At 36.2% G+C, this 13,194-nt stretch overlaps 1 protein-coding gene across 3 annotated transcripts in view; it reads right to left on the reverse strand.

Annotated features, from left to right (window-relative positions):
• Positions 1-13,194, reverse strand: part of Calcr (calcitonin receptor) — an 84,410-nt gene that overhangs the window by 7,931 nt on the left and 63,285 nt on the right. For all 3 annotated transcript variants that reach the window (XM_075953694.1, XM_075953693.1, XM_075953695.1), the window contains 3 exons: positions 3,713-3,866; positions 729-789; positions 580-646 (listed from right to left, as the gene is read on the reverse strand). In XM_075953694.1, the coding sequence (XP_075809809.1) occupies positions 580-646; positions 729-789; positions 3,713-3,866 (282 nt within the window). The remainder of the gene's footprint in view (positions 1-579; positions 647-728; positions 790-3,712; positions 3,867-13,194) is intronic.

The following is a 13,194-nucleotide window of genomic DNA, read 5'->3' on the forward strand; positions in this document are numbered from 1 at the left end:
TAAGTGCTCAGAGTGAATTTTTAAATTCCTAGCATAGAAATTGCCATTGTGTAAAACATGTAGACAGGAATGAGAGCTTTGATAGTAATTGAATTATCTAGACCTGAGTCCTCAACTGAATAAAGGAATAAAAGGAGATGAGAATAAGCATTCAGCCCCCGTCTCCTGCTGTGGGCACGATGATGTGACAGCGCCTAATCTGTCCCGTACTTGCTGTCACAAAGGCCTTTGTCAGCTCAAACCCAGAGCCGATCAAATTTTTCTTAAGTGAGAGACCGAGACGCAGCCTGGATGGCAATCCAAGCGGCCCAGTTACTAACGGGCGACTCCTTAGTGCAGGTGCAGAGTGTGGTTTAGAAACTGGAGAGTGGTTTTTTTTAATTTTTCTTACTATGAGAAAAGAAAACTATCTTAGGGATTAAAATTAACATTGTTTTGAGTAATATAATCTGTTCCTATGTGATAGAACGGCATTCAATTAACTTTATTTTGCAGTTATAGTACATGTGCTACATAGAAATATAGTCACAAAGCTGAGTGACGGCACTGATAACCATATCTTGAGAAACCGGTCCTTACCACCAGAGCTACCATGATGGGTCCATGGACGATGTAGAGCAGGTGGGTCTCGACGCTCAGCCAGCAACTGCAGGGAAGCGAGGGCGCACATCAGTACAAACATGCTTTCACTGTGGGATACGTTAACTTCAAAGCTGGTGTGCACTTACTTGTCGTTGTAGTAGAGAGCACGGGTAACGGCGTGGATGGTGGTGGGTATCACTGGGAACCCTAAAATTGGGAAAAGCACAAATCAAACTTGGATCCTATGCCAAGAGCTTACCTACAATTGTATGGATAATGGTAGCATTGTCACAAAGACAGTGGCAAATTGAGCTGCCTGTCAAGATATTTCCCCTGATATGTTTGTATTCAGATTATTTGGTCAAGTCAGACTTGTGGAGTTTGGCTAAGAACATCCAATTAAAAGCTTTTTGCCATTTCCTAGGCACAGCAGGTACCTTGTAACTTGTATTATGATCCTTCCTAACACTGTTAAGTTTTTGAAGATGTTTTTGCTGTGGACTGGAACAAGCAAGTCTTTCACTGTGTGAATTATGTTCTCATATAGTGAGATTTTGGGTCATCCTTAAGGGATGTATCGTGGGATGCTAATTGCTATGAAATCTTTAATATTCATATGATTTCTTTTGGGTATTTTATTTTTTATTTACTTTGTGCACATTGATCCTGTTTCCTTTTAAGCAAGTGTTTCAGAGAAGCCAGTGTATTTCTACCTCTCTAAGTTCTGGTTGTGGCTAATAGAGGAAGTGTAGTATCCTCTTCCTTGACTAAATCAAAGTACTAGTAAAGATAAACAAAACTCCCTTTAGCTTTATTTTTAGAAAAATTCAGATACTATCTATTCAGCCAGCGAAATTACATATTGTTAAAGTATGTTTTTTTTCCAAGAATGTATTTCAATGCAATAATTTTCCTTTGGAAAAGATTGTTTTTATACTCAGATGTACCTAGTACATGATAATACTATTTGATTTGATTGAAGCATCTGTAAAAAGAGGTTTGTTGTTATAGTCAGGTTATGAAATATGTCTCAGAAAAGAATTAAGCTGGTACCCTTCAAATTTTAGTAAATGAGATACAAAAAGAAAAGGTCTCAAACCTTATGTGAAAAGGTTTTCAAATAAAATAATATTGGTTTCTAAATGCTTAAATGAAATAATTCATACCACTGATTACATGTTGGGCTTAAAAATAATTTTAAGCTGGACTATTAGTACAACATATGATTGTGCTGCTCACAGTGCTTCTAACAGACCATTTCCTCATTTGAATTCAAAGACTCAAAATTATTCTCTGGATTTATTTTGAAGTACATATCTTAGGTTAAGACAGCAAAAAAATAGGTATTTGGGAATTAGAGACTACGCGCCCACTCCACTTAAAGAAAAGCATGTTTCCTAGTGATTGGGGGAGACACTACATCTAACTTTTGTGGCCAGACACCATCCTATGGCTAGTGTGGCTTTTTCAATACAAAGTTTTGGTTTTTTTTTCCTCTGTTCCTGCTTCTCTAGTCCCCAAGACTTATAGCAACCTTTTCTCTTTTACCAATGACAGTGAAAATAAGAGCAATACTTATTCTAATGGATTCCTTTCCTAAAACAAGGAAATCAAAGAAATTCTATTTGTTCAGTATGGAAATCCACTAGAAAGATTTTCTTCATTTTATAGAAAGGGGAATCAGTCAGAGCAGGAAACGACCTGAAGGCATGGTGCTGCTTAGATATCTGAGATGCCGAATATCTCGTGATGCAACACGGATGAGGAAAAAGGCATCCAGGAAGAATCCTGCTTTGATTTTGTGGTTGTTCAGCCACAGGATAGGTTTATTATGTCTCTCACAAATCTTGGAGTTCTATTCCATTTTAGATTCTGGATTTGGAAACACTTTACACACAGATGGCTCTGATGTCCTCTAAGGACAATTTAGTTCCCAGAAATTAGCTTTGGAGGGGTGCACAGTTTCTGTATCCCAACTTTGAAGAGAATTTTCAGATATGAATTGTGCGTTATTTTATTGAAATTGTAAATCCTAGAACCTATGCTACTGTTTTAGTATTTTCCAAAGGAAGTCGTATATTGCCCAACACAGTTTTCTCTGTTCCATTACATCTAACATTCCTGTGAAATGTTTTTCTTGAGAAGTTGTTTGGGCTTCCCTTCACTTGTCTTCCTCTCATGCAGAGACAAAACTGTGTCAGGATATAAATGAAGGCTACTGCTTTAAAAATGTGCTACTCTGTGGCCTCATATTTATTTCGGGGAGTTGTATTTGGCTTTCTGAGTTTCTTAATGGTAAGGAATGTGGTAGATTTTAGTTTAGTTTTTTTCTTTCTTTCTTTATTTTTATTTATTTATTTATTTATCTATTTATTTATTATTTTTTGGTGTGTGTGTTGGGTAGAATTTGAGAACAGACTTTGGCAGGCCCCAATAGTTGACTTTCTGTTTTTCCAAATACCTATCTATAAGAAGCAAATCCTTCCTTTTGAAACTTTTTATTTTCTGTGGTGAGAATACTGAACAAGAGATCTACTGCCTTAGCCAGCACTGATTAGCAGTGCTCTTCTCTGTGGCTACTGTGAGTGTAATATTCTTTGATTCTACTTGGCTCATGCTAAAGAAGTTTTAAATATTGACTTATCAAGGAAGGTTAAGGTATTGTATAAATACTTACTTATCATTCCTTCCTTATTGATACAGGTAAACAACTCATTTCTTTTTTCTTTGTGTTAGTAATGTGCTAAGTAGAGATCTCTATTGAGCCAAAGTTTCCAACAAGCTTTATAATTAATTTACAGAGCACCAGTATGGAAAGAAAAATGTAAATGTTCCTTCCGTGTCTCTGTCTGACCGTCATAGGTGAGAATAAATTTATAGCTAGTGATTGTTTTCATGGGATATTTTCTGAGTTTGACAGAGAGATACTTCTGAAACACACTTATGGAGAAAATTCCATCAATTTTATTTCAAATAAATAAGTCAACTAGACCTGACAGAAATATGTGAGAGAGGCCGTGTTAAAGACGAGAATGCTGACTGTGTCTTCTGAAATCAAGACCAGAAGAAGGCTATAAACATGCGAATCCAGTTGGATCTAGCTCAAAAGTCAATTGTATGAAATACATACCCCAGCCAAGAAGGTAATACCAGCACAGGCGTTGCTCCTCTGCGAACATAGCCACGACGATGAGAGTGTGAAGATAGATCCCCTCACAGAGCATCCAGAAATAGTTGCAAGCCATCATGTATTGGTGAAAGAAGTGCAGAACCTTGCAACTTATCTGTTAGAAAGAAATGAAGAAACTTAGAGGAAGGCATGGTTATAAATCTGGTGATAAAGGGAGGAGTGCAATTATGAGCCAACGTATCTGCATTGAACTCTCAAGAATTACCCTGAGTATTTGTTAACATATGCCTTCTATATTTAGAAATAAAAGGGACAGAATGTTAGTAACAAATACTGTATGAAAATAGCCACATTGGGCAATGAAGCTGAGGCCACAGAATATTCTTTTCTCCATTAAATTCTGGAGACTTACCTAGACTAGAGCAGTTCATTTTCCTACAAGGTGTCTGAAACTAATGAGTTTCATCCAAATGTTTGACATTAAACTTCTGTACTATTTTCTCATCCTGTGATCCACGAGGTAAATAACCCGAGACATTTTAAGTGCTGCTTCTGAAGCTGATGGGTCTGTCAGCCATGCCTTCTTAACCATAAAGAGGAGATGGCCAGGGAGAAAGTTATCTTGTATAGACCTGGAGCCCATGCTGACCTCAGCTTTTGTTTCAGAGGTAATCCTGTGTTTTATATTAGGAACCAAGTGTTTGTCAAATCCTCTCTGTACATTAGGATCAATGACTATTCAGAGAAGACTTAGGAAGCATACCAGTATAGACTTAAATCTCTTAACCATCTGTATAAGAAAACCACAAACCACATAACAGAATATCCTGTTATTTCCTAGTCATTTCTAGAGTGGGGTTCCTTTTCTTGGCAACATTGATATTTTGAGCTAGACAACTGGTTACTGTTGTGAAGGGTTGTCCTAGGTTTGTTGGCAGTTAACAGTCTTTCTGCCCTTTAACTAACTGATGTCTATCGCATCATGGCTCCAGATGGTTCCACGTGTTCTTTGTGGAGCAAAATGTGTCTAGGTAAGAACCCCTACCTGAGGGCACCTAGCATTGATTACCTTCTAATAACCACAAGACAATGACAACTAGACTCAGCATTCTGATTTTAGATAAAAGGATGTGGCTGTTTGCTCAGCGATTATTTTATCGAATGATATGTATTCTATTACATTGCTCCTCCTGGGGGTACCTTTGAGTCTAGTTGGATTTCAATCTTTTTTTCATAAAGCAATGAAATGAAGTGACTTTCATCCAAAGCACCTTTCTGGGCTTGTAAATTTCTATTGAATGCATAAGAGTTATAATTCATTTGGTTGGTGAGAAGCGATATGTTGAGCCAATATGTATTCTACTATGTTTCATTTCCCTTCAGGATTCATAGGAGAAGACCGGGTTGGTTCATAAAAAAGTAGCTACTAAGCTTTCAAAGGTAGTATCAACCTCTGGTTCAGACCAGGAGGAATAAAAATGTTGAAAATAGACTATGTCAGGAAATCTAAAGCAATACCTATATATGGTTTGGGAAAGAACACTTCTGACCTTGCAGTGCTTGCCATCAGATTCTCTTCCTTACCAAGATTAGTTGATTGACTTGTACATCAGTTTTGTATTTACTAAGTAAGTACTTGCTACGATGGCACTGACATTCATATCAGTAAAACGAGAAATTCAGTTGAGATTCTAGATTGCTTTTGAAGATTACTCTTTGAAATCCCAGCTTCTCCTGGATTCCTAGAGGCTGTGGTGACTTTTCTCTTGTAGGGGAAGAGATAAGTAGGTGGAGATGGCCTTTTGCCTACATGATTCAGAGTAGCTGAGGTTTCATGTTTAACCAACCTCATTTTCATTATTTTTAGTATTTACCTTCTGAAAGTCATTATAAATACTGAATTAGCAAGCATTAAGTTGTTCACCTAGGCATAATACAAGGTGAGGGCTCTTTGAGACCCTGGTCAACCACTACATTACTTTTGTTTTATATGTTTTATGTACAGACATCTTTTTTGATACATATGTTATTGATTTATTAATACTGAAGGCTTGGCCCACAGCACAAAAGCCACTACTTCGGAGAAATGTATTTAATACTTACTTTCTTCATAAGTATATCAAGACTTTTTTGTTTTGTCTTATAACAAATGTATCAAAGGAAAATTAAAAATAATAGTCATATATTCCTTAAAGGTTCTATTCTTGCAGAGTTCAATGCTTATGGTCAGGGGAGTGACCTTCTGGTGGCAAGACAGACAAGTAAACAAATAAATGTAATCATGCACAATGACTTCTAGAAATATATATATTTTCTAGTTAATCTGACTATTAAATTATTTTAACAGTTGTTTTCTCAGGTACATAACAAAGTCTGGCATTTAGAAGAATCAATAAAGCCAACTAGAGGGGCTTGTTTTTAAGAACATTAAATTCTCTACTCAATTTGTGGACAACCAGCAAGGAGTGGAGTATTAGATTGTGTCAAAGCTGAACACATTGGTTGGTACTGTAAAGCACTCTGCTCACACTTTAGCCTTTGAACTTTTGAGGGTATGGTGAGGGGGGAGGGATGCAATACGGACTATTTTATACTAAAAAAGGTGGCTGTCTATAAATTTACTTTTCAATTCCTTATGAAAATATTAAAACAAAATAGAGTGATACAAAGAATCTCTTTCCTCTTTCTTTAGTTATTGAGGGACAAACAAGTTCCTAGGGAAATATGGCAAACATTTAAGACTAAATGGCTTATTACATAAAATTCATTTCAAAATAAATTTTAAATGGGCTAGTGTGCTAACTCCAAAATGCCTTTTCCTGATCTAAAAATTCAAATTTTACTTCTTCCAAGCCTTGTATTTAAAACAGAAACAGACTTTGTTGCTCATTTGAGCGATCTCCAGTCATTCAGGATGTTTATTTGCATCTCCTTGGAGTTTCTGAAGATGTCATTTCATTAGTTCACTTTAATACCAAAACAGGAGGGTGAAGCTATGTTTACTTGATCCACAAAGATGAATAAATAATTCAATTTCTAAACATTTAACTTGATGTGTGAAAATATCAAAGATCTGCGATCTATGTTGATTCAATTTTTAGGTTAATTTTAAAATTTAATTTAACACATTGAGTGAGCCTGCAGTCGTTGTTACATATGCAACTGAGTCATCTTTATATGTCTGACTCCTCCACTACTTACATCCAATAATATTCAAATATAGGTGAGCAACAGATGCTTATTCAATTTAAATGAATATGACTTTGTATATGGCTCATCGAGTAGCTCAGCTGACTGTTCAACCCTTAATTAATATAATTATTTAATACATAAACCAGAATTGTCTATCAAGAGTGGACACAATGTTCAGGGCCTTTAATTTTAATAAAATAGTACTGAAAATCTTGGCAATCTTTGTAAAGATCAGGACGTATCTGAAGGGAACAGGCTGCTGACATCCATAGAAAATGTACAATGCTGGGGTAAACTCTCCAGACCTGAACTTTTATGTTGGTTGCATTTGGATGTTTGTCATGTTTTCTAAGTATCCGAAAAAGGTACCCTCTGATGATGGCACTCCCTAAATAAAACACCCAAATAAATCCTGTTATCTTCTCCTGTGTCCATGCTAGAAGAGTTGCTTGACTGTAAAGCAATTTGCAAAAAAAAAAAAAAAAAGGTCTGCATATGTTCCATTGACTGTACACAGACACTCTCTAGTGGTCCACACTTAACTTCCATTAGCCCAATTTTCTAGTTTCCTTTACTAAGTAAACATATACTATGGTTCCACTATGGCTTGTTTTTCCACAAACTTACAAAACAACTTTCAGGTGTCAAATGGACAATTTAAAATATTTATGACTAAATTAATAAAGGTGTCTTGAACTTGATTTAGAATGTTCTGGTTTTTTCCTGTTACATGCATTGACTTTCTAAACTAAAGAAATTGGATGTGGTGTATTTTCAGTATTTGGTATCTTCTAAAATTAGGGTATGTGCAGCAAGAATTATGGCTTTTTTATCTAATAATCTGAATTCCTTGTTCAGGAAGTGAATTTTGTTTAAGAGAATTTATCTTTCATAAAGTTTAGAATTTTTTTGGCATTTTTAGCTTCATTTCGTTTCCAGCCAGTTCTTTGTTGTCTCTTCATCGTATGCATGATATCTGCACTTTGAATTTTTATGTATGTGACTTACATGCTCTCGAAAACTCCTCATTCCCCTGGTATTTTATGTATATTCTTCAGATTGGATAGTTACTCTTGATTAAGCATTGATTTCGCTGAGTCTTTCCTCTGTGGTCTCTGTCCTGCACATAAGCTAATCTATGTCATATATTTAAAGTTCAGTTCCTCTGCTTTTTGGTTCTAGGATTTCCATGTAGTTCATTTTTAGTAATTTCAACTTTTCTGGTTAAGATTTCTTGTCTTTTCATTATTCACTCACAATTTTAGCATAGTCATGTGACCAGCACATAGTCTGATAATTTAACATCTGGGTTAAATAACAGTTGACCTTAATTCTACTTCTTTCTTGTTGTAGGCCAGCCAGGCCTGACACACATGGAAACTTTTCTGTTGCAGCCTCTCGAGTGTTAGGATCTCAGGTGTGAATACTCAAACCCAGCTGTCCTTTCTCTTGACAGTACACCACATTTTCTAAAATTGTATTTTTATCTGGTACCTCTGAACTATTTCTAGATATCATAAATATTGGGATGTTGTAGATTCTGGTTTAGAGTCTAGATTCTGTTATATTCCTTTGAAGTTTTCTCATTTTGTTTGTTTGAATAGGTACTTTACATAGTTAAATCCAAAGCATAAATTCCCAGTTGGACTGTTGGTAACTTAAATATCAGTTGAGTTATTTTAGATCTACTAATACTCTTGGATTCCTTTGAACATATATGGTCGGATAAAATATATCTATATCTATCTATCTATCTATCTATCTATCTATCTATCTATCTATCTATCTATCTTGAGAGAGATAGAGAGAGAGAGCACCTGAGTTCCTCACTTTTCTGAGAAGAATATCCTTTACTTTTAGGGCCCTGTAATTGCTCTGTTCAAATATTATGCAATATAGAAACTACTCAGCCATAACCATTTTCTCTTATATTAGACATATAATCTATAACACTTTATGATGATTATAATGGCTGGATAAGAATAAACCAAATTTTAACAACATATTTTTCACCACAGAACCGGTTTTGCTGTTTAAGTAAACTGAAGAATAGTAGGCCAGAGTAGATTGCCCATAATAGCATACAAGCAAATGTATCACATCTGTTTGTTTCCAGTCTACATTCCCAGAGGATATTGAAATAGGTAACCCCATTTAGTTTAATCTATGTGGACTTGCCATTCCTGTCTCTTTTTTCAGTTATCTCTCCATCGTTTATATGTTCTGCCTTGTACCAGCAGCTTTTGGCTGGGAAGGAGCAGTCTTTTTCACCATGGACTTTCCAATACCCAATGTCTAGATGCAGAGAATTCTTTCAGTTTGACCTTTCTGTAACCTCTTAGGATGATGCTTTGGTATGGTCTGATGGTTCAACTGTTGTGGACAAGTGAATGTCAGAAGAAAATCATGCCATTTTTGAGCTTGGGACTCTTTTGCCTTTACTTAGATAAGATGCTATAAAAAATATAATCTGATTGTCTCAGCTTTTGAGGTGCAAAGGGTTTCCAGTAAGAACCAATCTCCCTGTATTGTCCGCTTTAGAATCAGACAGAAAGTTCAGACAGATATTTCTTTCTAGAAAATGACAAGTATCCTGGCAGCTTTGTTCAGATGCAAAAGGAACAATGCTTTAAAAGCTGCCTCTTGACTCTACATAGAGATCATTGAATGAACAGATAGAACAAGAAAAGTGAAAATTTAGATATTATGGGAATGAAATGCTTAATGACAATGGGCAATTTTCACATCACTCAGTAAACTGAGGATCTATTCAGCCCTTATTTATGGCATGAGTTATTTTGAATTTAACTTGAAAAAAAAACAAAATAGAAGAAGTGAAGGAATAAGAATCTTATCTTTAGTAATACAGGAAATAATAAACCTATCAAAAACTTTGGAGGGAGAAAGTGACTACCTTGACGGAAAAGGTGGTACAGAGCCACAGAGATTCACCACTGTTGAGTGGGATGTTCTATGTTCTTTCCTTCACAACTACGTCAAAGATCTTATTGAAGGGGTACCACCACATTTGGGACATATGAGATGAGCTGACCTCTCTCATCAAGAATGAAATTCTTCTTTTTAATATATTACTTTAGTTATTGGATAGAAAAACTTTTGGGTACTGAGTCATTGGCTTGAGAACAGGGACAAAGATGGAAAATATGTCCCTTTACTGGTTTAGTTTGCTTAGGAGAGAAAAATGTCTTTGAAAATTAAGTACTGTGTTCTTCTTAAAAGGAGACAGATATCCCTATTATTTGAAATGGAAAGTGTACTGGTGAATTAGCTTTTCTTCAGTTTATGACTATTTATATAATGTTCACCTGATATTTCAATAAATATTTGTAGATTGACAATGTCAATAACATTCTGTTGCATATTCTTTCCTATTTATTTGCACCCTTTTCCCCTCCTTGTCTCTATTTTTTATGGTGAGGGAAAACCTTCATTTTCTACTATTTGGATTGTTGTTGTTGTTTTTTTAAAGAGAGATAGTTCAAATCAGTACCTTAAAGTAACTTTAAATACATGATTCTGCATATGGCTTAGTGTGGCAGACGCCATGATTCTTCTGCCCGAGATGGACTTAGGTTAGAATCTTTCCCCGTAAGCCACGACCTTATGGTGCTACACAGATTTAATAGAAATGGGTTAATCAAGATGTGGAAGTTAGCCAATAAGAGGCTAGAACTAATGGGTCAGGCAGTAATATAATTAATACAATTTCTGTGTTGTTATTTCGGGGTTTAAGCTAGCCGGGCAGACGGAATCTGGATGGTGGGCTGTGCTGGGCAGCTGGGAGCCAGGCGGGACACAGCCGGCTCCTTCTTACTACAGCTTAGTACGATTGAGAACATAGTCCCTAGGCTTTATATGGTGGCATGGCTGTCTCATCGGACAGGGCAAATTTACTGCCAAGAAAAATGGAGTTTGGGAAAAACAGATGAACCTTCCATGTTACCATCTATTTTATTATCCTCAATCTCTGGCAATAGGGACATGTCTTCTTTACTCATACTTAAATGGGGTCTACTAGAACCACAGAAACAATTTTCTGGATGAAAAATGATTTCCAAGAAATTGGACTTTGATAAATATACTTGTAATAAACTACATTTGCAAGGTGAGATAATAGAATTTCACCTTGTGTCTTCCAGAGATAGCTTCAAGGACCAGAAAATTTTCAAATATGCCTGTTTAAGAAAATTCCTGAAGCAATTTTTGCTTCCTTCTTCGAGTGGTGCTATGCTGCTTGTTTATGGAGGGTTTGATTTAGCCAATTCTCACTGAAAAGCAGCAAGTATTCAAATAGGAAAAGTACTGAAGCAAATCCCCTCATTTATTTCTTCTAGGAGAGGGGTAGGCTGTGCACTTTATGGATGTGAGTTCACCTTTAGATTAAAATCATTGACTTTTGGCCTATACTATTTAAATGATTTGGTGAGAGGTTTGGGTTTCCATGCTTTCTCTCAGGGATAAGATAGACATTTGGGATTGTGAAAGAAAACACACTGTGGTATTACTATTCACCATGTAATTGAGCTGATACTGGCAGCCCATTCTCATTTTGTCTAGACTTAGACAAAAGGAAGTTTCACTTTTAGATCCATGGAGAAATATATTCAGATTTGTGTTCTTTTCTTTTTTCATGATCAAAACAGCCACATTTCAAAACAGGCTAAAGTATTACAGACTCTTACAAAGTGTGGCTGCAAAACACAGTTATGCTGTGTGTGCCCGGGTTCATTCCTAGAGACAAAGGAGTAGACAGCAGAAGGACATATTGTCACCTAATAGTATCATTTCTGCCCAGGCTGAAGACTAGCATTCGAATCTTGAGTGTTCAGTAAACACTTAATTCTTTGTTATAGTGGACCATGTGTTTTCTTTATTTATTCCTATATATCTAAACTAATGAGTTTGTTAGATTAAAAAGGTACTGATGTGAGAACCAGCTTTTTGTTTTTCATGCCTCCAGGATAAACTTCTTTTCCTTTGCTCTAAGGCATGTGAGAGACTCAACCTCTTATCTACATGCTACTGGAAAGTGTCCTGTTTATTTCTCTGGCTCTCCTAAGATCTCGTTGACATTTTCCCAGGAAGTCAGCAGCGCAGTGGCCAGGCCAGCCCTCCAGACATCTGCTCACCAGCTTCAATAAAGGTTCTAGGCAATGGAGGAGCCGCAGGATAGACACAGATGATTTTGTGATGGCTAAGAACAGCTTGACTGGAAGAATGCCTTGGCATGTCTTCCACTAAGACAGCTTATGAAAGGGAAATCATTTAGCAAAGACAGTTAATGAGACTATTATGAACAAGAAGTTGTGTAATAAAGTCATTGGAAATGACAAGCATGGAGATGCAAGGACTTAGCCACTTGGTAAGAGTTAGCAGAAACCTTGTGAGCTTACAACAATATTATGCTCTTGGGGAATCCTAAAAGTATTATCCTTCTTTTGGTCTAGGGCAACTCCTTAAGAACAAGCAAGGCTTTTTGTTGGTTTATTGGTTTTTTTATTCTCATTAGATGGCTAAGTTTGCACTAGCTTCTACAGTTTCATAGTAAACTTGGTAATGGGGTAGAGACTAGCTTTTTTTGGACTATTTCAAGATGATAATAAGGTCAGCAAGATCCTACAAACTGTGAGGGTCCTCTTTGCTAAGAACAGCAGGGGAGAAAGCTAAGCAGATGGGAGAAAATCTCTTTGTGAGCTTAAGTACTTCACAGTGTGACAGAGCACCAGTCCCAGGGCAGTGTGGTCGGTTATTCAATAACTGAAGTGCCACCCTTTAATGAGAAATGAAAAAGCCAAAACTCAGACAGTCCTGAGAGATGCTTAGTGCATTGCTTCTACTTTGATGGAGTTGGCTCATTAATTAACCATACTATGCATGGCTAATGACGAGAATCATTGCAATGGATGAGACTGCTTTTTTTTTTCAAGAACATAAGAAAATAACAGACCGTCAAGAGTATAGAAAAGAGAGATAGGATTGAATGAGATTAGGCTAGTTTTGAATCCTATCTCCAAGTAGTCATAACAGGAAAGAAATTTGCCTTCACAGAACTTTAGTTTTCTAACTTTAAATATAGAGTAATATCCACTTCTCACTGGAAATGTTAGCATTAAAATAAATGAGATTAATTTTATTTCAATCCGTTGGAATTTAAAAAGAAAAGTCATCAAGGAAAATCCATTTGATTACACAATCAGGTAAGATAAGACTTTGTGTCCATTAGCAGATGGCAGGGGTTTTAAAGAAGAATCACAATGCATTTCTGAATA

This window comes from Microtus pennsylvanicus, chromosome 19 (assembly GCF_037038515.1).
Source record: "Microtus pennsylvanicus isolate mMicPen1 chromosome 19, mMicPen1.hap1, whole genome shotgun sequence".
Taxonomy (NCBI): Eukaryota; Metazoa; Chordata; class Mammalia; order Rodentia; family Cricetidae; genus Microtus; species Microtus pennsylvanicus.